Source organism: Trypanosoma melophagium, assembly GCF_022059095.1.
Source record: "Trypanosoma melophagium isolate St. Kilda chromosome Unknown ctg6segment0, whole genome shotgun sequence".
NCBI lineage: Eukaryota > Euglenozoa > Kinetoplastea > Trypanosomatida > Trypanosomatidae > Trypanosoma > Trypanosoma melophagium.
Genome location: NW_027125189.1, coordinates 811432 through 837165, shown reverse-complemented (window position 1 = coordinate 837165; position 25734 = coordinate 811432). Strand labels below are relative to the sequence as shown.

Below are 25734 nucleotides of genomic sequence, written 5' to 3'. Positions count from 1 at the left end.
AAGAACAGAAAAAGTAATACCCCTCTTTCTCTCTGAGAGAAAAAGAGTGGAACAAAGATAATAAGAGAAAAAAAAAACAAATATTGGGAAATAAAATTTCAACACATCTTTCTCTCTCATACACCTCATCCTTACTTTCACAGCTACCTAAACTGCTAAACCCTAACAACACGTAAATACACCATAAAACCCAAACACATTCCTCAAACTTACTTATTATATAGCTGGCATCAAAAAAGTAGGAAAGACAACAAAACGGCTAATTTTCTCACTCCTTTTCATCTATTCATTTAATGACTGCCTGCTTGCTATATTTTCTTCCTTTTACTTCATTTTTCTCATTCCTTTGAGTTTTCATTTTCCCATATATATATATATATATATATATTTCTTCTGACCTGCTCTCATCCACTGGCATGTCCAACCCATATATTTGTTTTCTCTTCCTCATCCACTACAGAAGGACATGCATACTTGAAAAGAACCAAAGAACAAAACCAAACAAATAGCAAAAATCCTATTTTAAACCCTCTTCCCCCCTTTCTACGAGATGAGTTTCTCTGATCCAGGAATAGAGACAGAACCAGCGTAGTGATGCTTTGCCATGGCACCCGGCTTATTCCAGGAGAGATAGACCATCTCCTCATTGTGCTTCTCCTGCGCCCACTGCGGTATTTGCCAGCCAGGGAAATAATACGCGCAGGCGAGTGCCTCATACCAATCAACGTTAGAAATCATCACAAACGCCGCCAGCAGCGATGGAACGGCAAGCACGCAATTGCGCAGTGCGACCCAAGTGGCGCGGTTGTGGAAGTGTCCGTATTGAATAAAGGAGGACCACAGCCGACCGCCCAAACCACCGCAGACAGTAATGGGATAGAAGTTATTATACGGCGCCATCCATGTAATCTTGTTCCAGTTAAATCCCAGGAAATCACCCGCAATGAGACGGGCCGGCAGAGAGGCCTTTGGTGGTGCCATTAATGGGAATTACGGTCTTTGTCTATATAAGTATAGATTAATGTATACCTTACAATGTGCGTGTACACGTCTCTCACACCCTAGTTCACTAACTAACTAACGGAGATATATATATATATATATATATATATATAGAAAAATAGAGAGAAATAGAGAAAGTAGACTTGAGTGCGATTGAATGCACTCCTGTCACGATGCCAATTTTAAGAGCTGAATTGAAATGAGGTGGAAAAACAAAAAAAAAAGAGAAGAAATTAAATGAAATGGAAAAATGAGAGAGAAAGAGAGAGAGACGTTCCGAAGAAAAACCTCCAAAGGCTCATATGAAACGACATAAAAAGCAGAAGAACGAAGAAAAAAAACTTCTTTGTACAAGCAACCATTTAACAATCAATATCACAGTAAAAAAAAGAAAAAAAATCCACTTTCCCTACACATGTACGTTAAAAAAATCCCGAACATATTGAAGGGATGCCAACTCTGTACGACGTTCTAACTCCATTATTTCCATATTCTCCAGTTTCGCTATTTCCTCCTCCTCCTTTGCCGCTGCGGCTGCGGCCTCACGCTGAAGTTTTTCATATTCCTCTTCATCTTCACATCCCAATTCTCTTAATTTCTCCGCCTGCTGCGAACGACGTGAGAGAAGTACCGTCCGTGTGTGTTTTTCATACAATTCCAAGGCACGAACCGCCGCCGCCTCCTCCTCTGCATTTGACTTTAATGCACTTTCAATCGCTTCTATGGATTCCGCGTTATTTGAATGATGTGTTCCACACAACATTAAACACAAACACAAGACGTTCTGCACGGATCTCTCCACTTCTACAAGTACGGTCCGCTCATCGGCCTCACTTTGTTCAGCGAGTTCCTTTTGTTGTTTGAGGTCTGTGTGGAGAAGCACGTTCTCCCGCTCCTGCGCGACTACACGTGTAAGTAAGTTCTGATATTTTAGCGTTAATGAATCAGGCATTCTCTGAGAACTGTGGGAGTATATATATATATATTATTTATTTATTTATTTATTTATTTCACGGTAAGAAGAAGTAAATAGACTACACCACACCTCAGCAGTACTCCCGCGTGTCTCTCTCTTTCTCTCTCCATGGATTTATTCAGGGATGTAAGAAGATAATAGAGAAATACTTATACAAAAATGCACAAGAGAAAGAGAAAAAGAGAGAGAAATAATAATAATAATAACTGCTGAACTGAGACGTCAACATTGTCTCTTGAAAGCAACAAGACCTTTTTATTGTTGTTATTATTCTCACTCTTTCCATCTCTCTCGGGGAAATCACAATTTCGGAGTTATTTTTAATTTCCCTGAGATTATATATACAGACTGTTACGCTTATACGATCACAAAAGATCCACAAGTACAACGAATGGAATTAAACAAGTCAAAATAATAATAATAATAATAATAATAATAATAATAATAATAATAATAATAATAATAATAATAATAACTGTTGTTTACTAGGACATTTTTCGCAAAGGATAGGCTACGCAAAAACATACACACATACATATATGTATACGTATATACGCAAATGTTCTTATTCTTAATTCTTCTCTTGTACTTCTAACAGCCCTTATTTAAATCCTCCCTCTGCTGGCAAATTGATCACATCAAAATTATCACCGCCCTCAACATCATCTTCATAACTAAAACCGACAAAAACATGTTCCTGACGTCTTCGCATGTACTTTGCGATGGTATTAACAAATCCTAAAAATAGTGCTTTGAATACTACAAATGGTAACAAGAGGGAACTTGTTGATTCCCCCAGAGCAGTAGCTGAGATAATTAAAGCAATGTAGTGGCAAATAACAGTAAAAATAACAAGAAGTATAAACTGCGTATTGCTAAGAAGAGTATATTCATGAATTAGATTAGTTGAAGCGCTTGATGAACTCCCGTTTACACTACCCATAGATGTTTCACGAACCATGATGGGAAGCGACATTTATATATATATATATATATATATATATATATATATATATATATATATATATACGCCTCACCGCCTTCCCAGGAGTCTTTACCTACCAGTTCCTACTCTTTAATAATAGAAGTGAAACATACCGCATTGAAAAGAAGAGAAAACAAATATTATAATCAAAAAAAAAGACACACAGAAAACCATGTAGAGAGGTATGTAGATAGATATACAGATATATAGAGGTATCTTTCCTTTTTATTTATTTATTTATTATTAGGATAGCTATGGGGAACAGTAATACAAACAGAATACAGAATCAATAACCAGAAAACTAATCACGATAATAATTATTATTTAAAATAAAGTAAGTTACACGTAACACAGAAAGGAGGTTTGAAATAATTAGAAAACACTTCTCCTTCCCTCCCTGACAAGAAACCAAAGGACAAAGTCACTATATACGGTTTGTGGAGGAATAAGCAAAAGGTGTACGTTTCTTTCTACGCATGTGTTTTACATCATTAGCCCAATCATTCAATGGACTACCATCGCTACTGACACCTAACGATCCCAACCTTTTCCTCAGTTTCTGCATCTTTCGCTCGTGCATTCGCCTCGTATGTGTACCAAGAAACTTGTATTCATCGCCATCGCCATCACCACCAATATTATTACTATGATGATGATGATTATTATTATTATTATTATTATTATTATTATTATTATTATTATTATTATTACTCGTATTATCATAGTGAATCCCATTTGCACTCCTGCTATAGGATCCCCACATCTCTGCAGGATAACCAAGTCGACGCAGCAAATAACGTAATGCATCGCTGATGGCCACTACACGTTCTGCCAAAACACCCCGTTCACGCACTGATGTGTAGTCTAAACGAAGTGTACAAACAATCGCATGTGAAGAATGACGGTTATTCGATCGAAGATGGGCTACAATCACTAATTTCTCTAGTTCTTCCATTACATCTGCGTCTAATTCCATACTGTTAGACTCAGATTCCAACACTTCTGGTACCGCCGCCTTTATAAAGACTGTGTGAACAGTTCCCTTAAACTGTGATGCCGCCGCCTCAATGGATTTAAGTACTGCTGGTTTAGTGGAGAGAAGTTCACCAAGTCGCTGTAATGTGATTTGCTTTTTACGTAATAACTCTAATATTGCCACTATAGGGAGTTCAAAAAGACGAAATGGCACATTAGCCGCTCGTACAGAGTCGGCTAATGCAAATGCTAATAGCGTCCCACTTAGAGTACAACTAAGAAGCTTTTCTTCTTCTTGTTTTTGATGTTGTAGCGAAGAACAAGAAGAAGAAGTACCCCCAGTATCCACACGAACACCGTATCCAGTAACACTGTAATCATTTCTGTAATGTGTGGGGCGAAGGGATTTCAATACTCGAAGAACAGCAGCACTGGCGACTTGAAAAACCCGCTTCTCATCATTCCAAGAAATAAAAAGACCCCATCGATTCCGCAGCCGCTCCGTATCCAGCCATGAAAAGGCAGAAACTACAGAGGAACTGTCATTTACAACTCCTAATGATAATGAAGATGATGATAGTGTTTGTGAAGATAATGCGGGTAACGATAATGATGAAGAAGGTAATAGATTAGAATGACTTTCCCGCACTTCCATAATACAAATAAAACACACATCAAACTTCGTATGGAGTGGATCAGCCCTCCACGAACAGTTCGCAACAGCTGTAATAATATCCGCCGCGTTGTATGAAACTTCCTGTTCTGCTGGGGCATCCTCCAGTGGAATCCACGTTGCCAGGCCTGCACGTCCACCAGACATAAGAGATCGTAATAACTCCACTGCACTATCATTCATCACTTCTTTTTTTTCTTCTTGTTCTCCTTTCTGTTGTTTGTGTAGATCTAACAAAGAAACAGGACGGCACTCCCACTCCGGGTGCTGTCGGCTAAAGTCAGTGAGAACGGAACACACAACAGCCTCATTCTCCAGTGGATTCATACTGTACGTCGCATACACCACACAACCCCCACGGGGCGAAACATACCGCAATGCCTGTGCGAGTTCCCGTCGCAAGTATAAAAATGTTTTATTTACTTTTGGGCAAATTGAAATAAAACGATTGGCCGCCGCTTCTTCTTCTGTTTCTTTTTCCGTTTGTGTTTGACTGCCAGTTGTTCCCAAAGCCGCACGGGGTTTACGTCCATCGGCGGTGGTGCGGGGACAACACAATACGGCGTCGCATGCCCCACGCAATACACCCCAAATACGCCGTGGAGGCCCCTGCACCGTCATACACCCTTCAACACCCATATAATAATTATAATTATAATTATATTGTTCGTTTTGTGGTTGTTGAGATGTATAGGCATTGTCATCTGTTGGAATTTCATCTACTGCGGCCTTGACAGAATGAGGCATCCCACGATAAAATTCTCTCTTGCTTTTATGTTTTCCTTCTTTTTCTTTTTCTTGTTGTTGTGTTGGCGGTAGAAGGGAGATGATAACCGTCTCGGCCTCCTCTTTACGTTCCACACTATTCACATCACGAATAACGCCAATTAAACTAAGTTGTGAAGTCGTAAAGTGTGCGGCAATATCTTTGGTGTAGGAATACTCCTGTACACCATATGAACGAGTAGACATATCAAGCAGAATTCGACTATTACTATTATTATTATTATTATTATTATTATTATTATTATTATTATTATTATTATTATTATTATTGCAGTGAATGGCAAGTATGAGAGGAATCATTAATCCAAGAGGATCCACATCAATGAGGGTGTCCGCTGCGACTTGTCTCTGCAGCCAATACAAGTGGCCAATAGAAAGTGGTGTTGTTATTATTTGTGGTGATTGGATATTTGATGTTAATATCATTTCCTGTTCTTGACGGTGTGGAGCATTCCTTTTACATGCATCTTGTTCTTCTTTCCTTATCTGTGTTAGGGCAGATGACTGCATAATCCCATTATTATCATCATAATCACTACTACTACTCATCATGGATCCTAAAAGTTCTGCATTCATCTCAATTCCATCATCTTTTTCTTTCCCTTTCGCTTCTGTGAGTATAAATGAGGAGTTGGTGGTGGAAGAGTTATTTTCTCCGCTTCCTAATATTTGTGTTTCCTGCATTTCTCTCTGCGCAAGCACGGATCGTTCTCTGGTGTAGGGAAGTCTAAGTGGATCGCCAATACGCTGCGTGGGCACAACTTCCACTGTGTATAAAAGTGAGTGTTGCGGGTGTGGGTGAAACACAACACCGTCCCCTTGTTGATTATATGTATATTGATTATATGTACATTGACAGTGTGTAGTTAATTGGGCGTGTAGCATCATACGTACAAACGGCATGGCGGTGTTTACTAGAAGTGCAAGAGCGGGTGGTCGCAGCATAGAATCGACGAAACGAAACACTAAGACATTATTATTATTATTATTATTATTATTATTATTATTATTATTATTATTATTATTATTATTACTGGATATGAGTTTCTGTTGGGTGTAGAAGTCTGCAAAGAAATGACGGTGTACATCCCGTGCCTCATCACTGCGGGCTGCATCACTCTGTGTAGAGAGGAGTGCAGTGGAATTACTTATATCCACATTCATCTCCATATCCTCATCGACTTCACGCGCCAAATCCGCAAAGAACTCCCGTGCGATTTGTCCAGCAGGAATATTATTATCATTATTACGATCCCCATCCTCATCCCCCACATCAGCATCATTATTATTCATAATATCATTATTAGCATGATGATGGGTATTAACTTCTTCTGATCCATTAATAGTACTATTATTATTAGCATTATTATTGATATTAGAAGGATGATGATGAAGACCGTTGGATAAATCCGGATTCTCTGCTGTTTCCGTCCACGATGCACTAACGACTGCATGACGTTCTGCTGCAGACATGCGATTAATATTTCCCCAACCGTAACGCAGCGGTGCGGCCGGCACTGTGGCAATGGCAGCCGGTAAACATCTTTTCTTTTTACTGCGGCGTAATAGAAGTGTGAGGCGCAGCATCTAAATAAGAATTGTAATAATAATAATAATAATAATAATAATAATAATAATAATAATAATAATAATAATAATAATAATAATAATAATAATAATAATAATAATAATAACGTATGTTTATTGATATCTTTTTCTTTTTTTAAGGATATAAATATATACAGTAATATTGATACAAGAAAGAGAAGCAAGAAAAAATATATAGCAGAGAGAGAGAGAGAATAGACCTCATTACTGAGATAACTATATATCTTTAGTTTTATATATATATATATAGGTATATAACTATAAACAAATACAAATCACTAAAAAAAGGAAAAAAAAGTGAGAGAGAGAAAAGGTACATTTCACCCATAATCATATATTACCAATCCCTTTCTCCCTCTTTCTCTCTCTTCTCTCACTCCGTAACCTCCTGAATGACTACTAGCAGAAACTCCTCATGACATTTAATAATAATCTCATTTGTACGCGATCGCACTCGAAAGAGATCTAAACTATCATCTGCTGCGAAGAGTGGAGCCGCATCTCTTGCGAGGTTGGCGGCCATATCTGCATATTGTACAGCCACACTGCGATCGAGATCCTGAAAACTATCACGTATGGGATCGCCCTCGCGATTGCAGACCACCACCCCACTAACGCCCTTTGTGTATGTTAGGAGTTCCAACACACTCTCCACCCGCCCTGCCGCCATGATTATATATATATATATCAATTAGCAGAAAATAATAATAATAATAATAATAATAATAATAATAATAATAATAATAATAATAAGAGGAGGAGGAGGAGGAATGGATATATCCTATATTATTAGCAATATTCTACTTGTTTGGTTTCTTTATATATATATATATATATATATATATATATATATATATATATATATATATGGTGTAATTACTTTTCAGTGATGGATTGGTGGATATCACTGAACCCTATCGTCCGCCACTGTGCAAGAAAGAAGGAAAAGAAGAAATTAATTGTATATATATGAACACTCAAGCAATAGAATACCTAAATAATATTCCTATTATATATATATATATAATACCAAGAGGAATTTAAAAAAGAAAAACATAGTGGATCGCAACTGCAGCGTGATATATGAGGATATATACACACACCACTGTGCACACACAAAAGTGGATAAAAAAAAAACACAAAAAAAAACCAAAAACGGAGAAAAAGTGAGAGAAAACGTCAGAAATGAAAAAAAGATTAGAGTTCAGTAAAAGTCCATCCAATGCTGTAGTAATCATAATAACTTTCTTCCTTTTCTCTATTTCCATCGTTCTTCTCTCCCCATCTCTCTCTCTCTCAATTCCAATCTTGAAGAGATAGGAAAAAAACAAAACAAAAAGAACGAAAATTTAATATACGGACAAAAGAGAAATAATAATAATAATAATAATAATAATAATAATAATAATAATAATAATAATAATAATAATAATAATAATAATAATAATAATAATAATAATAATAATAAACGAAAAAGGACAGGCTAAGAAGCTGTTTAAGCAAGAACTCTTTAATAATTAACGTAATCGTCTTTTTTTATTTCTCTTTTTTTTTATTGTTTTATTTCTGAAGATTCATGCAAATAGGAACAACAGAGAAAGAAAGAAAATCGAGGCAATAACACATAAAACAGATTCCAACGAATGCTTCTTTTCTACACAAAAAGAGAAAAAAAAAGGGAAAAACAACAAAATAAAATATATTGATTTACATAAGTAAATAAATATTCATATAATATAGTATAATAATAATAACAATAATAATAATAATAATAATAATAATAATAATAATAATAATAATAGTAATATGCATAGGATATGTATATCTAAATACTCTTTTTCCTTTTTTTTTTTACACCGGCACTATCAGTCACAGTTTTGATTATTTCATTTTAGGAAAAAAAGTATGAAATTCATTTCAACTACTTTTCCCTTTTTATTATTATGCCCCTTTTACTCGGTGCTTCTTTCTCTGATAAGGTGCAAAGCCGATAGAGAAAGAAAAACAGTGAAATAAAAAAAAAAGAAAAGAATTTTCCATCAGTTGTTGTTTCTTTAATAATTACATAAAAACATTTATTTGTTTGATTTCACAGTTCCAGTAACTTCGTCAAAGCAATACCACTACTTTTACGCAATTTCGTTTTCTTTTTTTCTTTTTCTTCTCAACGCTGCTGTTCCCATTCGTGAAAAGTTCACTTTGAAATGTAAACGCAAACAATCGCACAAGAAACAAAAAAAAAGCAGAGAAAAAAAAAAAGATTGCAAGCCGAAGTTCACAGTAATAATAAGAGGAATAACAATGAAGAGCAAATAGAGTGTTTTATCTACTTAACAATATATATATATATATTATAATAATAATAATAATAATAATAGTTATAATGAGAGAGAGAGCAAATAAATAAATATATATATATATATATATATATATATATATATATATATATATATATGAATACACAATCTCTACGTTTCATCCATACCGTACTTCTCTTTTATACATTTAGTGGTATTTAAATCCACGTAATATAACATATAAAAAAGAAAAAGAAAAAACCCAAAAGAAAAAAAAACACGAAAACAAGAAAACAAGAAAACAAAAAAAAAACACTTAACGCTCGTCAAATAGTGAGTTGATAGAAATACGAATAAAGGCAAGTTTATTCTCTATTCTTTTTTTTCCTTAGGTCAACGTACCGTAACTTTTTCTGTATCTCAGAATGCCAACAGAACGCAACATCATCATGCCCAACTAGGTATAGGAAGCACATCCTAATAATAATAATAATAATAATAATAATAATAATAATAATGACGAAAAAAACATATCATAGTAGTAAATATATTAATGATTCCAATATAATAATAATACTAAAACATTTGATGATAATTATATAAATATATTCATATTGTAATAATGAACAGTATGATACCATACAATAGTCTAGGATTGGATGGCAAAACTTAAGCGGCAAGTCGTAGAGCAGCCGCATAACTCTTACAAGTAAATAAAAACAGTAGAAAAAAGAAGAGTAAACAAGTAAAAAAAAACGAAAAAGGAAAGCAACAAGAAGGAAAGATCAATTGAAAAAAGGAAAAGTATGAAAACGAAAAAAAACAACATCGTCTAGGAAAATGCGTCGAATAAACCCCATCATAATAATTTGGAGAATAATAATAATAATAATAATAATAATAATAATAATAATAATAATAATAATAATAATAATAATAATAATAATAAACTTCAATAAACCACAAAAAAAATATAAATATGGTGATATACATATAATATACATATATATATATATTCTTCTTTTTTTCGCCTTTTCACTTCCCACGATCCCTCCATGGGTGGGGTCTATATTTAAGTAAAAACAAAATGAAAATGAAACCACTGTTTCTCTCTTTCTTGCGTTTTCCTCTCGCTTTTTCGCTATCACACATACAGTCGTCCATGTCTACATGCACAGAGACTGATAATCACGCCTCTGTGTACAACACACACGCTCTCTTCCGAGTTTGCAAATAACTTACATAAAGGTGAACACCAGCGGTGAGAGAAAACAGTCGGGTGGAGTAGAAACGGACATTATGGACTGTCTCTGCAGATCTGCAATTCCATGTTGTTGTTGTTGTTTTGCCTCATGCTGCCGCTGCTGATGTGAGGCGTAATATGTAGTTTGTTTCGGTGTTGGCAGTGAAGACGTGGCTGTTGTTGTTGTTGGCGGGTGATTCACGTACGATGTTTGTTGAGATGTGTAGATTGGACCAAAAGAGTAGCCGCGTGGCTGTGAAAACATCGGCGTTGTTTGTTGTTGAGACTGTGTTTGTTGTTGGGGAAATGAAGTTGATGAAGAGGATACGATGAGTCTGTTCCCTGCGTGCGTTCCACTGTGACTTCCAAATGAAATAATGGCCGGTCGTTGTTGTTGAGTAAATCTCGCTGGCATCATTTGTGGTATTCCACTGTTGAGTCCACGCGGTATATTATTATTATTATTATTATTATTGTTATTATTATTATTATTATTATTATTAGTATTAGTATTATTATTATTATTATTATGATTCTGCATTAATGGCGCTGGTGTTAAATGCACACGGTGAATAAAATTACACATCCGCCCCCGTGCACACTTTTCCCGTTCGTAGTGTTTACACAATCGAAGGAGTTTCATTGATCCACTCCGTATCGCATCTTCACTTCCTCTTGTGCAGTACACAAACTCCGATGCCAGTCGACGTGGGGCTGTCATATTATTATTATTATTATTATTATTATTATTATTGAGATGAAAGACAAATCCCGGTTCATGCCGTTCATACAGTGCCTCTGCGAGAGAAGCAGCAGGCGTGGACCAATGCACGCGAATCACCTTCACGCGACTGTCCGCCGCCGGTGTTGCCGCCAACATGTGTCGACTGTGAATAAAGTCGCAGAGGGCCCCGTGGGCGCAGGTGGAGTTGCTGGTGTACATTTTACACAAATAAAACGCAAACGTCGGGGCATTTGTGTTGTGATTCTTCGCCACGTAATTGCGAGATCCGGCGGTGGGTTCAATCAATTCCGGTGGAATCGATAATGTTTCACTCTTATCGGCACTTAACACATTAAAGTACGATCCACCCAACAATCCACTTCCACTTCCACTTATTACTGTTGTTGAACTGCCGTCCAACCGCCGACTGCTGTTGTTGCTACTGTTGAGAATACTGCTGCTGTTGGGGTGGAGCACACTGTTAGTGTCGGTGTTGCTGTTCGTATGGCTGCCGTGGCTGACATTTGTTTTATTATTATTATTATTATTATTATTATTATTATTATTATTATTATTATTATTATTATTATTATTATTATTATTATTATTATTGTCATTGTTTGTGGTTTGCAGGAAACTAGAAAAGCTTGCGTCTTGCAAGATGTTATCGGAGGCGCTGGAAGGTAGTGCAATCACCGTAAATAAATCCTCCGGTCTCTCATTCATCTGCAACAGTGATTCCATCATCGTCACACACTTCCCTTCTCTTCACTCTCACTAATAATAATAATAATAATAATAATAATAATAATAATAACGGGGGATCCCAATAGTGAATACAAGATTAGAGCGGATATTAAATACACCAATAGATAGATAGAAAGCGCTCGTTCAAATGTACAAAACAATGTGATGGCGCAATAAACCTTCTAGGTACCAATAATAGTAATGAAAGAAAGATAAATTATATACACACCAACGTAAATATATAAATCTATATAATCTGCTGGAGTAGAGGTAGAGAAATAGATATCACGAGAGAGAAAAAAAAAAGAATTGACTAGAATGCGACCTAAAAAAAAAAAACTTCTGTGGTAACACCTCTTCTATTTACTGAGATGATCTTGATCCCTTGTGTATATCTACACGTGTCTGTGTGTCTCACTAAATTAACAATTAATAAGAGAAAAAAGGAAAAGGGTGAAAAAAGTAAAGGAAATACATATACATATATATATATATATATATATATATATATATATATATATATATATATATATATATAGGAATGAGTAATAAGAACAATAATAAATAAAAAATAAAATTAACGGATAATAATTCGAAATGCTCACATTAATATAAATTTTTATCATACTAAGAGTAATGCCTAAATCAGATATACAGTAGTGATGAAATGCGAGCAAAAAGAACAAAGCAATAATAATAAAAACGGCAACAACAACCGGATGAATTGAGAAAATATTTATGTATAGCTATATAGATATAGATAGATATAACTATATATCTCTCAAATATAAAATACCTGCTAGTGATGATGTAAAAAAAAACGCAGTTCCCCTTCGCTCTAAGAGGGATATATATATATATATATATATATATAACTCAAAAACTGCTTCCCATTGAAGTAGTGTTCCGATACCTTGCTCTATGGTTCTTCGAATTCATCCTTCCGTTGCGTCTCTCCTATTCGTGGTACCACTGTAAAGAAACGAAAAAAAATAACTGATAAGCCCAAAGAGAAAAATAAACGAGCAGTGAGTACGCGCACAAACACAAAAAGGAAAAACGCAGCAGTCAAACAGACTAATAATATGGGAGAAAAATGACATGTATTGGGTTATGTATATAACAATATCCTCATGTGATCAATCACACCAAAAAAAAAACTGAGAAAGCACAGGTCTAATAAGTCACCTAATTAGCGACTGTACATCACAATGGAGATAAAGCAAAGGATATTTCCAAGCATAAAGAGATTACTCGGTACAAAAGCATAAATATAGGCCGAACAGAATCCGCTTAGAACAATAGCGCATCCTGTAGCAAAGGCTTTCATAATATTATCAGAATATTTGATCACAAGTGCCACTAGCAGACCGCCCAGAGCCTGTACAACAACTAACACCCACACTAACCAATCAAAACCGCGAAAATATTGTCGTAATAATAACGTGAAAGAACCACTGACTGAATCATCCATGGTATTAGTGTTGCCCATGTTGCTGCTGCTATTCCTATTGCTACTGCCTTGTAGTAGTTGTGCGACGAGAAAGCACAAAACTGAGTAAAACGAAAGGTGCAGATTTTTAGTGGATGTAAATGAATCCACGGCGCCTGTCCTTCCCTTAAATATGGCCTCCATGAGTACAGAAGCCACACTAGATAGAACTACAGCACATGTTGTTGCCGTGACTCCCACCAAATAACTCCCTTGTATAGCGGCTGTTTGTTTCTTGGATGAAAATCCCTCTTGACTCCCAATTTGCGCCATGGCCACACCAAACACAAGAAGAACAAGTGCCGTCCACTGCCGTTGTGAGAAAGTGCGATTGAGAAAGATCCGCATTAACACCGCCATGACAAGAATTTTACTCTGATATGTCACCTGAAACAATGTTGGTTCAATATTCCCCAAAGCCACAAATAAAGTGTAGTTCTGAACCGCGTAAATCACCGCCGGCACCATCATCCACAGTGCGCCTGGGTGAAATAACTCCGCCATCAAATGTCGTTTAAACTCCCGCCACATTTCAGTTTGAGTTGGGGCTCGAAATGATCCGCCGGAAGATAATTCTAATTCATCCTTTGTTTCTCCGGCTTTACGTCGTAGATCCTCTCTGTGTCCCGCCGTCTCTTTTCTATGCACAGACACCACCACCGATTTATGTGTATTATTATTATTATTATTATTATTATTATTATTATTATTATTATTATTATTATTATTATTATTATTATTATTATTATTATTATTATTATTATTATTACTGTTGTTATTATTGAGATCCTCCACCGTCTTTTCATCAACGGCCTTATCTACCAGACGGTATCTATGCAGACGCGTGGCCAAATACACATCCACCACACACCACAGCAGTGAGGCGAGCACTTTTGTCACTTCTTGCATCATCACAACATGTGAGACTTGAAAGCGCGCCGAGACATCCGCCGGTTGTCGTTGTTGTGTGTAACTCATAAGCATCACAGCTGTGGCATTCTGCACTGTGAGCAGTACGAGAAAGACAAGCTGAATGGAGCAGAATGACTGCGTCAATGCAAAGATATGAATAGCGTTTCGTAATAGTGCCCACATCCGCGTAGCGGTCGTGGGCGACTTGTGATGAGTGAAAGAGCCGTCAGGATACACTTTTTCTGGTTACTATGCTTTTTTTTTTCCTTTTCTTTCCCTCTGAGGCCACTGTACTACAGAAAAAGGTATGCTTCCCGAGTAGAGTTAAATCCCTTTTTTATATACTGTGCGAAGAAGAAAGGGAAAAAAAGAAGAAAAGAGAAAAGAAAATTCAATCAATACATTATTTGTATTACTCACGTTTTCCTCAGATACGTACCAGTATCAAATAATAATAATAATAATAATAATAATAATAATAATAATAATAATAATAATAATAATAATAATAATAATAAGAGATATACTTCCTTTTACAACACTGTACAATTTAAGCGAAAACACATATATATACACAGACACACACACAAACCGTACAAATTAGAAAGTAATAAACTCCAACGTATTTTTCTTTCTTTCTTTCTTTCTTTTTTTGCTTTCTTCCTTTACAACTTCGCCAAGTTACTCGCTGAAACCGGCAATTCCACATGACAAACCGTCCACTGGGTCATCACAGAAATACAAGCAAGACAACCATGTGTGTGCCTCACAAGAGTCCATAAATCAAAAGAAAAAAAGAATAGATTAATGCAAACAGGGTAATGTGTGAAATAATAAAAAAACCAGCAATAAACTACCATCCAAGAGCACGTCGCTCCTCATGTATATCGATTTTATTATATCGTCGCTGCATCTTGAAAGGAATACTCAGTGCATCACAATAACCACTAATAGCACGAACTGCGGAACGACTCATAATGACAACCGATACACCATGTCCGCCAAAACGTCCAACACGTCCACACCAATGGGCATACTCCATGGATGATCGTGGAGTTGCTAAAATCACTACATGTGTTAAATCATTGATATCAAGACCTCGAACAGAAGATGCGGTACAAATAAAAAAAAGACGAGTAGGTTTCACCTTTGCTGTCTCTGTTTGTGAAAGTTTTGAACAAGTAGAATGTTGTTTTATGTAAGCTTCTGCTTCTCTTCGTTTGCGATCTTGTCGAGATTCGTCAATTATTTTAACTTGAAAACGATCATTATTTTGAATAGGTATTAATATCTCTTTAAGAAAGAATTCTCTATTTGCAGAATCAGGTAAAATCAGTAAAGCCTTTAATATTTGTATATTCGAAGTATCTGTGGTATCATTTGATGAGAAATGTTCTCTTTTCTCCTGTGTTACTGCTTTCAAACACTCCTGCTGTTCTTCAAAGGTATCAGCCGTATAAAAGAGATGTTCAATCCCACTTGGAACACTAACTCTAGAGAGACTACCTGTCATTTTTGCATTACGTGAGAGATTCTGCACTTCGCTTTCAAATATACGTGATGTTTTACTCTCTAGCACACTCTTTTTTAAAAAACGACGCACGTGATTAACTGTTGAGCCGGCAAGTGTTGCACTTGTAAAGACTAATTGTACAGGTGCTTGATACTTTACAAAACGGTAGAGTTCCCGCATAAGTAAATTCCCCGCCGCCTCTGGTCGTGTTGATGGGAGTACATCATCCACTTCATCCACCACAACGAGATCGAGACTTGGCACTACAGGCGTGAGAGAAAAGGAATGTTTTGTGTTTCGCATTAACTGTTCTTGACGGCGTTGAAAAAACTTCCAAAAAACCTCCGGTGTTGCGACACACACATATGGCCGTCGATCTACTTTAATTGGTTTTCCCGTTTCACTTGTATAACCCGAATACTCCCGAGTAAGACGATTATACACGACATGATCTGGTAAATCACTTGTAGCCGCAAATACGAGACGATCATCATTCTTATACCACCACATCTCCTGCATCCACCTTGTAATTTGCCAGCATAATTGATCATTTTGTGCGAGAAAAACAGTGGAGAGAAGTTTCATTGGTCCTTCTCGCATTAATCGTGCAATAAGCGCGAGGCAGAGGGCAAATGTTTTACCAGTTCCAGTTGGTGCACAGAGGGCGACATCCTGCCGAGCGTAAAAGTGTTGAAGCGCACGTGCTTGTACCATTGTCAAGCCCTTAAATCCAGATTCCTCACCCGCAACAGAATGAGAATAAGAAGAAGAAAGAGATGAAGAATGTTGATCATCCCTTAAAGTATCAACACGAGAAAAGCGCTGATATAAGTATTGTACGAGATGTGGTGGTAATCCCATCCGTTCTGGATCGAGAATTGCTACTGGCTGTTGTGCAAGTTCCTGCAGAGAAGATGTCTGCATCGCCGACGCATCAATAATGATATCTGAGAGAGAAACATCCCGCAGTGGCTCTGGTCTCTTCGGTGTGAAGACTAACGGTCTGCAGTCGGAGGAACGAAGATCCGTGAAGTCATCGGGAACATCGCGAAAACGACGGGGCAATCTCTTTTCACGACGCCAGAGGAGAAATACACATCGTTTCATTCCCACTAATGGAAAGAGTGATGGGGTCCCCCACTTGAAAAATAGAAAATAATATTATTAATATTAATAAAACAATAATAATAATAATAATAATAATAATAATAATAATAATAATAATAATAATAATAATAATAATAATAATAATAATAATAATAATAATAATAATAGTCCTTGCACCTTTACTGTATTTTTATTTATTTGTTTTTTTTTTTTTTTGAAAGTACAAGAAAGCAGCAGAAAGAGAACAAATCATGGGAAACATATCACATTAATAGTGACGAAAAAAAAAAAATCTCCCTCAGAAAGGAAGAAAAGAAAGAACTAAAGAAGAATAAGGAAGAAAGTATTTATATTTCCTAGCTATAGTGTATTTCATAAAACATTACTATTCAGCCTCAGATCCACTCTCAACATTTTCTTCTTCTTCAACATGTTCAACCTCCGCAGCCTCCTCTACTTCCTCATGGCTGCTGCTCTCACTCGGGGTGTTGACTGGCTGTGTCTGCATACAGCGGTACTTCATGATATCAAGCACACATGTGTTATTGTAAAAGGCTCCAGAGCACGCAATATCAAGAGCTGACATCTTTCACAAAATATTATCGTGTTACCTTTGGTACTCCCCGATGTTTATGTATATGTTTTCCTTTATCTTCTTCGCAATGCTAATGATCACTATCCTCTCTTTTTCTTTCTACGTTCTATCCTAGATAATGTTTCCTTGTCTGCTACTATTCTCTTGTTAATACAAGTCCTACTTCCCTTGACTAGACGATCTTCAAGGAATAAAATAACAAGGATAAAAAAAAAAGGAAGAATACACACACGTAGATAGATAGATAGATAAATAAACTTAATTAGATAAACCAAACATTCATTTTGTTAATAGTGAAAGCAAATATGTATATGAGATATTAGTGTAGCCTTGTATGGCTATCAGCATTCTACAGAGTTTAAAGAGAAGAAAACAGAAAAAAACGGTAGGTCAATTAGTATCAGTATGTTACTGTAGAGATTTATTTGTCCTGCTTCTAACACACACATATACATATATGTATAGACACATTTTTTTTTCTTTTCTCTCCCCTCTTACAAAAGGTATGAAAATCTCTCGAATGGAATCACCGGTTGCCGATATGCCAGTTCTGCGGCGGACGAAAGAAAACTCAAACTCATCTCCATCGCCCCTTGTGCCTCACGCACACGCCCCATTCCCTCGTAGGCCTCCGTTAGTGTGGAGGAGCAACGAATGGCGGACTCAAAGTAATGGGCCGCCTCTACCAATCGTGTTTGGTGTACATATTGTGATTGATCGGACTTTAATGCCTCTAATAAGTAAAGACGGCCGAGAAGTAAATGGGCCTCGGCGTGGGCCGCACTCACCTCAATTGCCTTTCCAAGCATTGTACGTAGTGATAATACTTCATTATGATCTAAAAGGATTTGTTGTTGTTTTATAACGCGTGCATCCCCCACCTCCTGCAACTCCGTCACAGTCACTATTGTGGGTGCTCCGCCTAAACTATTATTATTACTAATATTAACTGGATTGGAGTGTCCATGTACTCTTTCCATGAGTTTCTCAATTCGATTTATCTTGATTCTTGCGTCACAGCAGATTAAATCTGAAAAAGATTGACGATATTCCTCCTTTGCTTCACTTATATATTCCATTCCCGCCTCTACTGCAAGTTGTGCAATAGAATCACATCCTGTTTCTAATGCCACATATGCTAATAAGGCCCAATGTCCTGCTACATGATTCACTCCTTCACTGCGAGTACTCCATACATCATCTGCAACTGCCGTTGTGGCTATACCAGGAATAGCAATTAAATCATTTAAAGTAATTCCACTAGATGTATATTGAGATACCGCGTGTATACGTGCAATCAATACCGTTAAAAGTTCTTCAACACTTTCTTGCTTTTGATATTTAATATCACCTGATGCGTATCGAAGCATTATAAGAAGAAGACCACCAACAATATTTTGAGGATAAAGTTGTTCTATATGATATGCTACTTCTAATGCCTTGTGATATTCCCCTGTACCTGAAAACAAAAGTGAAAGTAATATCAATGCCTTTACTTCAGCTCGGTTATGTTCGATAATACGTGGTACAACAATTAAGGCTTGTTTTGTTTCACCAAGAAGGGCCATAAGCCAAACTAGTTTAGTTAGTAATACTGTATCTGTAGGACATGAGAAGGAACGTTTTAAAATCGTTTCTGAACTTCCCAACGTTAAGTCCCGTGATACTTTTTCAAGTGTACTATGTTTACCACTATCTTGCATATGACGTCCAAGACAGTAAGAGGCCCATGCGAGATTTGTAGTAGTAGTTGAACAGTGATGTGTCGCCACAGCCATTTCTGCTAAACGTACAGCCGCACGTAATGAAGATGCCGATCCACGATGAAGTGCAAGTTGAGAACCCAAAAGAGCAAACCGTGTGGCTAACCACCGTCGTGGAGTGACTTCCACCGTTGGATTAAGTCGAATGGAATTAGTCTCGGGTGTACTGAACTCAATACCCACACCATCATCTACCGCTAACGCAGGAACACCAGGAACAGACATGGAGGCAATTGTTCTCGTTTGTGTCTTTTCTAATTTAGATGTATCCTCGTCTATTAACGCCTGTACGGTATCTTCAAGCATACGTAGTAATCGACAGAGTGGAACAGTCTTGTCTTGTAAACACATCATCGTTACTTCTACCCACTGACGTGCAGATCCTGGTGGGGGATGTGTTTTCACAGAAGATACCTCGGCTGATTCGGGACGCACAGAATTATCTTTTCCTCGCCCTGTAATAACACTTGTTATCACTTTCTCAGAACTACATAAAAAAGACATGATTTAAAACCATATAATTTTCTTCTCTTTCCTTCTCTTTTTATTTTGCCCTGCTCTTTTCTTTTTTTCTTTTCTTTTTTATCCTTCGTTATCTTCGCTTGCTGACTTGCAATGACTTTAGAATACCCTTCTCGTGATAAATATACGTACGATACCTGTTTTAGTAGGGGGGGACTCTTCATAAAGTTGGTGTTTTGTCGATAACTCACTCAACCCTCTTTTATATGGAGAGAAATATAAAAGAAAACAAGAAGAATGAGAAGAAAAAAAAAAGGGTTGATGATGCTTTCATGAGTGTTTACTTGGTTAAAAATAAAAATAAAAAACACCCATCCTTAAAAACAAATAAGAAACAGGGTGAAAAGAAAAAAACAAAACAAAACCAACCGAATCAACATTACCCATCGTATATTATATTAGACGATGTCTAGGCCCATAATTACCTCCTCGCCTCTTTTTTTTTTGCTTTGCAAAACGAAAAAAAAAGAAAAAGAAAGAGTTTTCGACGAATCACTCAGACAACAATCCATCGCCCTCCAGAACTGTAGCCACAAATAATAATAATAATAATAATAATAATAATAATAATAATAATAATAATAATAATAAATACCAGGTGCTAATCTCTTTTCTCTTTATTAATATCACCGATATTCCCATTTTTGCACCCATTTCTAAACCCATCGTCTACCGTTTACAGTGATATCATAGTCCGCTGGTAGAACTTCGTCCGCCCGCTGAATAATGGTTCCGTGCCGCAGTGATTCAATATCAAGATTACTGTTCAGCACTCCACTTACAAGTGTGTGGCCTTTCAGTATTTCACCGTTGAGACCTTCCGATGCCGCGACGGCCTCCTCCACAGATGACATGCGAAGCAGTGCGGCACCCGTAAAGGCACCACTGCGATCATCCACCGCCATACGCACATCCTCTACACGTCCATACTGTGAGAATGACGCCCGTAGTTGATCCACGGTAAGCCAGTACGGTAATCCATCCACGACAACATCAGGGATAAATGTTTGGGATGGGGGTAATAATATCTCTTCTCCGTCAGGGGCGAGATCGCTAATACATGGCTCTTCAATGATTTCTACAGAAACATCATTTAATATACGATCCACATCAGCGAGTGTGTAGGTGTTGAATAAGGGTTCATGAAGGGCGATAAAGGCTAATTCAGGGTAGTATGCGTGACGAACAGCCTGTAAAGCATTATGAGTAGAATCAACCGTAACAATAAAATCTTGAACATGAATTACAACCCCTGGACGACTTGTGTCTTGAATTTGTCGTCTTTCTTGTAATTTACATGAAACTTGACCATAACGACCAAAAAAAGTATTCATAGTTTCCTCATTATGTTGATGCTCAGATACCATACGAACGAAAAGATGTGTCATTGCCTTTTCAGAATTAAGTGTCCATGGAGGACGAACAAGAAACATCGGATCTGCTAGTGTAGTTGTTGGTATTTCTCCTGTCGCTGTTCCTGTCGTTGTTCCTGTCGTTGTTGTTGTTGTTGTTGTTCTTGATGTAATTCTCATTCCCTTTTCACCATCTGCAATATGTGTTGATACTTCTCGTACATTATGATGTTCAGGTGATTCTAATTGTTCCTTTCCCTGTTTCTCTGTATTTTCTATCCTTTCATTTGTTGCCTCCCTTACACCTGCGATGGATGACTGTAAAGATACTGGTGAAACACCCGTTTCCATCTCCTCTCGCATTCTCTTTTTAACGCCAGTAGGTGGTAATTGCTCAGCAGAGTCAGAATGTAATAGTGAGGGAGAACCCAATGGCGTTTCTGGCGCCACAAGAACAAGTTCAGGAAATGATAAGAAAGAAAGTATGTGTTCATACACGTCTGGTGTGCATGTAGGACTAAGTCGACGGTGCAAACATAGCAGTATCAACTTAGCATGTGCCTTCGCCTTTGCACTCACACATGAAAAGAAGAGTGGGACTAAAAAACAGTTCTCGGCGTAGACACGATGGAGCTGCGGGACCAAATGCAGTAATCGGGCCAAGTGATAACTGCGAAGATCACGTGCGGCTACATTCATCTGCTAATATTCGCTTTCCTTTTTTCTATTCAGCCTTCACTTCTAGTCTAACTTAGGTACAAAAGGAGAAAATGAAAAGGAAAGTAAAATAAAAAGATCACTATTATCCAAAAAAACAAAAGAATACAAAAATAGCGAATACATATTTAGAAAAAAAAGACATACACAAGCTTACACACACAGAGAGAGAGAGAGAGAGATTACCCTCTTTTCTTTTTTCTTTCTTTTTTCACACAGAAACAGACATATGTATACCATGAATATCGTGTGCTGTATACCTTGAATTCTCTTTCCTTCCATTCTTCACTTCTGATTACTCGTTCTTTAGACTATTCTCTTCATTTCCAGAATCATTTGAGGCCTTAGAGTTAAGAATAGCCAAGCGAAGCGTTGCACTATGTAAAGTGAACGCGTTTATTACACCAGTTAACAATGATGCATTAACTGCATACATTCCATGGTGTACAAATGCCACAATTCCATCCGACTCATCAAGGGCAACAGTGAAAAGAGCATCTACGACACTCTCCTCTGCTGCATTAGTATCCATTAAGAGTTGTAATTCACCGTTAGCAACAAACATACCAATAGTTATAGCCACAGGAATACGATGAAACTGTAAACGTCTGCTCTCCACCACATCATTATTGGGGAGACGTGCCTTTGGCAATATGAGATTGTTTAGTGCGGCAACAGCGGCATGCAGTGCGGCGGCCCGTAGTCCTCCATCGGCGTTAAGCAGAACTATATCCACCTGAAGTACCCAACATGCTTCTCCACTGATCACACAAAGTTCACTGAGATCCATGCAAGAAACAATAATGGAGCGAACAAACCTGGCGAGTTCACGCAATGTTCCTTCAATATTTACAGTGTTGTGGTTTGGAAAAAAAGGAGCTGTAACATCTACCATAAGACGACCCTCGTCTGGAAACTCCGATGATGGAGGACCAAATACACCGCTAACTGTGCAATTTACACAAGTACCTGTATTATCTGTATATAAAGTGGACGCCAGAACCCCATCAGCCCGAATTTCTCCCATAACATCATGAAGAATTTGGGGTTTTCGAAAACAGTTGAATGAACGTTCATCCAATCTTCTCTTTTGCCTGAGGAGCTGTGCAACATGTTGTTTAAAGGAGACAAGCTCCACGGCGCCTGTGGCAGGTGGAAGAGACATATTACCTCAACACAACCTTCTGGTCCTATTAAGTGCAAAATAAAAAGAATAAAAAAAAATAAAAAGGAAAAAAGAAACAAATAGTATTTTATTGTTATTTGCGGAAAAAGAAACTACATTTTTGTTACTGCATTCTTTGTACGTTAAACAAGGACATATTTTCCTTTTTCTTCTCTCTGTTTTTGATTGCTCTACCTTGTTGTTGCCATAAATGCCAGGACATTCTCGCAGTAAGAAAGGTTTCTTCTTTTTTTTCTTTCTCCTTTACTTCTTCTTTACGTAATCCTTCTTCTTATTATCAGTAACGTCAGGGCGAAGAAGTCATCAAGCTACACCTACACAAACAGAAGAGAAACACTGCATTGACAAAGTCTACTGTAATAGCCTTGCCCCGCACTGTGCACAGAATCGCTGCGTCTCAAGATACAGTTTACTACCACACTCAATGCAAAAAATTTGTTTTGGAATTTTATCAGTAGAACCTTCATTGCTCTCACTGCAGCCTTCGGCCTTTTTCAAAGAGCTTACGCTATTCTTTTCGGGTACGTTATTCTTTTCAGGTACGTTATTCTTTTCAGGTACGGTATTCCCAACAGCCGAAGAAGATGATATATCTGCCACCTTTGTACTACTCCCGGGAGTTGTTGTTGTTGTTGTCGCCGTCGTAGTTTGTTGTTGTTTCTTATTACTAGGCTCTTTTTGTGCCCCAGAAGTTGCCAACTTACCACTTCCCCGCGTTAAACCTGAATCCGATACTGAAGATCGAGTCGTATTAGTATTACTAGTGCCAGTAGGTCCGGTATTTTTTTGTTGCGGTTTATTGCGCTCTAAACACACATCTTCGTGTTTGCTGAGTCGATCAACTTTAAATGTACGATTACAGTATTGACACCTTGGTAACTCTTCCTGTTTTTCTCTATCTATTTTAATACGAGATTGTACATTTTTAAAGCGAGATACATTGTTTAATGGGATCTTTACAGAGCGTCTAGGAAATGTTCCTTCTCCTTCAAATGTCTCTGAACCTTGCAAATGTAGATCCACATATTCTGGTGATTCATCAAGTTGATTAAAGTTTGCAAGACCTTTTCCCATTCCCTTTAGTGGTGAGCTTCCACTTACTCTAGAAGCTTGCAAGGATTCGTTGTATGTGGAATTGACAGAGGCACTCGCACATCGCTTTTCAGAAACTACATCTAACTTTGTGCTACCCTCTCTACTACTCGCCTGCAAGTGGATTCCAGAAGGTTTAGTTTCAACGGTACAGGTATCATCATCATGACCATGATACTCAGGAATATTATCAGGAGTAGTAACAGTAATAACACTACTCTTTTCATAAGTATTAATAACAGGAAAAGTCATGGCAGTTCCAGTATCAGAAAGTTCATCATCTATACCAGCTTTCGTTGATGCTAATGGATCCTTACATGATGCTACACTCTCTGAACTTTCATGCTTTGAAATATTTTTTATTAAAGATGAAGTACTGCGTTCCTTTGCCGATGGAACAGAACCTACTCCACTTCGTACAACTCTCTCCACACGTGCGGCCGGTTGTGAATCCTTTTCCTCTGTACTCCTTTGACGGAGTAAATTCTCTTTTTTCTTCTTCTCTACTTCACTTACTGACACTGCAGATAGTTTCCCTTCACCTTTAGCACTTGATTGGCGAGGAGGTGGCTTAGAAGCCCCTGCAGATCCCGGTTTACAGCTGCGTTGATGGACTTCCAGACGGTCCGGAAGAAATGTACGCCCACAGTTTTCACACTTTAGTAACATATTATTATTAAAGTGTTCAATTTGCATTTCATTGAATTGATCGAGTTCTTTTCCCGTCAGTTTACCATCGTTCCCTGTCTTTCCAGCTGCAAGACAGCCCATATTCTTCATCCGCTCCTCATGTTCACTGGGGTCCACTGGCCTTGGTCCTCGCCTGGCGGGATCCATGCGCTCCCACTCTATCAGTTTCTTCACATAACACTGCGGTTGGTGAATGGGCAGACTCGCCGAGCTGAACTGCAGTCCACACAAGTAACAAAAGAGAAAATTCGGCCTGGAGGACTGTCCAGCTCCGCGTGAAGTGGAACGTCTACGTGGGGTGGTGGCAGTTTCCCGCATTTCCTGTTCAAGTACCTTGTAGAGCTCACGCGCCACAATGAGACTCGGCTGGGATCCAGTTTTACTGCGGGGTGAGGCGGGGGCATTGTGCGGGGAAGGAGTTATTTGTTTTTTAGTGTGTGTGGGGGCACGCGGGGTGGAGGAACGCAGTGCAGTTCCACTGCAGGGATCACGATGTTTGGGACTCATACTGCTCTCTCTATCCAATACAGTTTTTTTCTTTTACAGTGCTTTGCGCGGTATTGGGATTGTCTTTGAAGCTCTTTATTTATTTATTTTTATTCCTATCTTCTATTATTATTTCCGTCTTTCTTCTTTTTTTCCCCTTTTCCTTTATCCTGATTGTTGCTATTCTTCTGTATTTGACGTTTGTCTGTTTTTTTTTTTTTAGATGCCGATGAACGAATTGCCCGTTTTTTTTTTTCTTTCTAGTTCTTCCTTCTTTGCTCTTGTTATATT

The 25734-nt window shown here is 37.6% G+C and overlaps 13 protein-coding genes across 13 annotated transcripts; all 13 read right to left on the bottom strand.

Moving 5' to 3' along the window:
* Positions 1–543: 543 nt before the first annotated feature.
* Positions 544–981, bottom strand: LSM04_007246 (uncharacterized protein; the record flags this gene model as incomplete). The annotated part of the gene is made up of 1 exon (XM_067332582.1): positions 544–981. The coding sequence occupies one exon, from the start codon at positions 979–981 to the stop codon at positions 544–546; it is 438 nt and encodes a 145-aa protein (XP_067187012.1).
* A 430-nt stretch (positions 982–1411) lies between these two features.
* Positions 1412–1954, bottom strand: LSM04_004170 (uncharacterized protein; the record flags this gene model as incomplete). The annotated part of the gene is made up of 1 exon (XM_067332580.1): positions 1412–1954. One exon carries the CDS (start codon positions 1952–1954, stop codon positions 1412–1414), a length of 543 nt encoding a protein of 180 aa, XP_067186876.1.
* Positions 1955–2579: 625 nt separating this feature from the next.
* Positions 2580–2939, bottom strand: LSM04_001813 (uncharacterized protein; the record flags this gene model as incomplete). Its single annotated transcript, XM_067332579.1, has 1 exon — positions 2580–2939. One exon carries the CDS (start codon positions 2937–2939, stop codon positions 2580–2582), a length of 360 nt encoding a protein of 119 aa, XP_067186781.1.
* A 448-nt stretch (positions 2940–3387) lies between these two features.
* Positions 3388–6984, bottom strand: LSM04_001339 (uncharacterized protein; the record flags this gene model as incomplete). Its single annotated transcript, XM_067332578.1, has 1 exon — positions 3388–6984. The coding sequence occupies one exon, from the start codon at positions 6982–6984 to the stop codon at positions 3388–3390; it is 3597 nt and encodes a 1198-aa protein (XP_067186761.1).
* A 394-nt stretch (positions 6985–7378) lies between these two features.
* LSM04_004021 (Roadblock/LAMTOR2 domain) lies at positions 7379–7675 on the bottom strand (the record flags this gene model as incomplete). Its single annotated transcript, XM_067332577.1, has 1 exon — positions 7379–7675. One exon carries the CDS (start codon positions 7673–7675, stop codon positions 7379–7381), a length of 297 nt encoding a protein of 98 aa, XP_067186864.1.
* Positions 7676–10540: 2865 nt separating this feature from the next.
* LSM04_008580 (uncharacterized protein) lies at positions 10541–12016 on the bottom strand (the record flags this gene model as incomplete). The annotated part of the gene is made up of 1 exon (XM_067332576.1): positions 10541–12016. The coding sequence occupies one exon, from the start codon at positions 12014–12016 to the stop codon at positions 10541–10543; it is 1476 nt and encodes a 491-aa protein (XP_067187075.1).
* Positions 12017–13208: 1192 nt separating this feature from the next.
* LSM04_003998 (Nucleotide-sugar transporter) lies at positions 13209–14603 on the bottom strand (the record flags this gene model as incomplete). Its single annotated transcript, XM_067332575.1, has 1 exon — positions 13209–14603. The coding sequence occupies one exon, from the start codon at positions 14601–14603 to the stop codon at positions 13209–13211; it is 1395 nt and encodes a 464-aa protein (XP_067186862.1).
* A 670-nt stretch (positions 14604–15273) lies between these two features.
* LSM04_001835 (Helicase) lies at positions 15274–17040 on the bottom strand (the record flags this gene model as incomplete). The annotated part of the gene is made up of 1 exon (XM_067332574.1): positions 15274–17040. One exon carries the CDS (start codon positions 17038–17040, stop codon positions 15274–15276), a length of 1767 nt encoding a protein of 588 aa, XP_067186784.1.
* A 385-nt stretch (positions 17041–17425) lies between these two features.
* Positions 17426–17626, bottom strand: LSM04_008098 (uncharacterized protein; the record flags this gene model as incomplete). Its single annotated transcript, XM_067332573.1, has 1 exon — positions 17426–17626. One exon carries the CDS (start codon positions 17624–17626, stop codon positions 17426–17428), a length of 201 nt encoding a protein of 66 aa, XP_067187054.1.
* Positions 17627–18129: 503 nt separating this feature from the next.
* Positions 18130–19902, bottom strand: LSM04_006231 (uncharacterized protein; the record flags this gene model as incomplete). The annotated part of the gene is made up of 1 exon (XM_067332572.1): positions 18130–19902. One exon carries the CDS (start codon positions 19900–19902, stop codon positions 18130–18132), a length of 1773 nt encoding a protein of 590 aa, XP_067186971.1.
* A 674-nt stretch (positions 19903–20576) lies between these two features.
* Positions 20577–21971, bottom strand: LSM04_002119 (RNA recognition motif domain; the record flags this gene model as incomplete). The annotated part of the gene is made up of 1 exon (XM_067332571.1): positions 20577–21971. The coding sequence occupies one exon, from the start codon at positions 21969–21971 to the stop codon at positions 20577–20579; it is 1395 nt and encodes a 464-aa protein (XP_067186792.1).
* Positions 21972–22284: 313 nt separating this feature from the next.
* Positions 22285–23154, bottom strand: LSM04_004530 (Exoribonuclease; the record flags this gene model as incomplete). Its single annotated transcript, XM_067332569.1, has 1 exon — positions 22285–23154. One exon carries the CDS (start codon positions 23152–23154, stop codon positions 22285–22287), a length of 870 nt encoding a protein of 289 aa, XP_067186897.1.
* Positions 23155–23526: 372 nt separating this feature from the next.
* Positions 23527–25464, bottom strand: LSM04_005814 (uncharacterized protein; the record flags this gene model as incomplete). The annotated part of the gene is made up of 1 exon (XM_067332568.1): positions 23527–25464. The coding sequence occupies one exon, from the start codon at positions 25462–25464 to the stop codon at positions 23527–23529; it is 1938 nt and encodes a 645-aa protein (XP_067186949.1).
* Between the last annotated feature and the right edge of the window lie 270 nt (positions 25465–25734).